At 47.4% G+C, this 1,891-nt stretch overlaps 1 protein-coding gene across 1 annotated transcript; it reads left to right on the forward strand.

Moving 5' to 3' along the window:
• Window positions 1-241: 241 nt before the first annotated feature.
• Window positions 242-1,500, forward strand: LOC102031982 (ribosyldihydronicotinamide dehydrogenase [quinone]-like; the record flags this gene model as incomplete). Its single annotated transcript, XM_005431566.2, has 2 exons — window positions 242-443; window positions 1,325-1,500. Coding segments are annotated over 2 exons (363 nt in total), but the record flags the coding sequence as incomplete, so codon positions are not given.
• Window positions 1,501-1,891: the final 391 nt, after the last annotated feature.

Here is a 1,891-nt window from a genome sequence, read left to right on the forward strand (position 1 = left end):
CTATGGAACACCCCCTCTGTCCACTGAGTTCTGCCTAGGAAAGCCCAGTGTTGCACAGAACTGCTGGGCTGGGCACATGCAGCAATCAGTGCCTCAGGAATCACTCAGTGCTGCTGAGCAGGAGTCAAATGCTGCCACTGACACTCTGCTTTCACTGCTTCTGTGTCCTTGGGAAAAGGCACTACAGAAAGAGCCAGGAACGAGCCCCAACTCTACCAACTGTTCTACACCTGCCTCCTAGATTCCAAATGGTCTCCTGGTTTTCCTTCTGCCTCCAGGGAAAAAAGTCCTGATAGTCTATGCACATCAAGAGCCCAAGTCCTTCAATGGATCTTTGCTGAAGATTGCTGTGGAAGAGCTGAGCAAGCAGGGCTGCAGTGTCACCGTGTCGGATTTATACTCCATGCAGTTTGAGCCCAGAGCAACAAGGAATGACATTGTTGGTGAGCCCAGCCAAAATATGCCTCTCTCAAAAACCAGTGACTTGCAAGCCCCCTGTCAGGTATCAGAAGGCTGAAAAAAAGTCTCCTGAAATCTTCCCCATGCTGAATAGCCCCAGCTCTCAGTCTGTCTTGACAGGACAGGTGCTCCAGCCCTCAGGTCATCAAGAGATTAATGAGAAACTTATTTCATTAATAAGAAACTAATTCATGACCAGACATTTGCATTTCTACAAGGTCACTCCTGAACATGAACTTTGTATCACAGTGAGACTACTGACAGGAAGAAACACATTAGCACGTGTCCATAATCAGCCTCTAAAGTCCATTTCTCATGGAGAGGAAATGCCTTCAGATACCACTCTGGGGCTTGCTGGAGTTGAGTTCATGAGGCTACAGCTGCCCCTGTCTTCTGCTGGAGACTGATGATCTGCTCATGGAATCAGTAGAGCTGGCCAGTACTGGTTGCCCATCCCTTGGTGAATTTCCCAGTTTTAGAGGCTGGAAAGCAGGTCCCTAGTGCTTACAAGTGCAGGATGGCCTCAGGAAGCCCTAAGGCAGAGGCAGAACAGTTCACAACATTTTCTAAAATCTTCCACCTCCATCCCCAGAGTCCTGAGGCGAGCTTAGGTCCTCATATTGCACCTCCTGCGTTGCTACAGGAAGGTGAAGCTTCAGAACTCTGAGACCCTACATGCCTCTCCTTTTGAAAATCAAGTGATCATCAGCTGGGATGGTGCTGAATATCCAGCAAAGACAAGAATGTAGGAAAAATGGAAAGCAGTAACTCAGTTTAAAACTGCGAATGGCAACCTGCACTCAGCTCTTATCTGGCACTGATACTGCACAGGGGGCGAGGAATGACTGATCATTTCTACCCACAGGTCACCTGCACAACTCAGAAGCGTTCAATTATGGTGTGGAAACCTGGGAAGCTTACAAGAGAGGAGGTTTGTCCAAAGACCTGGTTGAAGAGCAGAAGAAAGTGCAGGAAGCAGACCTGCTGATTTTCCAGGTCATTATTTTAAACAGAATTCAGTTGTGATGTTGACTTTAGGTAATGGTACAGTAAAAACTACAGATCTGTATACAATTATCTGGGTCATTATTACAGCAAATCCAGGAATTGAGTAGCACAATGATGCAGGTTGAAACAACAGCAAGGCCAGGAGCTCCCCAGCACTGGGCCAAACTTCCTGATAGATGCACAAAGACATATGTGACCATGGATGTCAGGCAGGCTGGCAGAAAGCAGAGGAAGGATCATTTCCTGGTCAAGGAGCTGGGGGCAGCCAGTGAAGTCAGGGAATTGGGTTTTCCCAAGTAGACTGTTCTCATTTGTTGCTGATTTGCAGAAACACTACTGGGAATTGATAATGGAGCTTTACAGCCCATCTCTATTCTCCACTATGCCAGCTCTGTCCCCTGTGTTTGCAAATCCCAAAGAACTG

Source organism: Geospiza fortis, unplaced genomic scaffold, assembly GCF_000277835.1.
Source record: "Geospiza fortis unplaced genomic scaffold, GeoFor_1.0 C13657942, whole genome shotgun sequence".
Lineage (NCBI taxonomy): Eukaryota > Metazoa > Chordata > Aves > Passeriformes > Thraupidae > Geospiza > Geospiza fortis.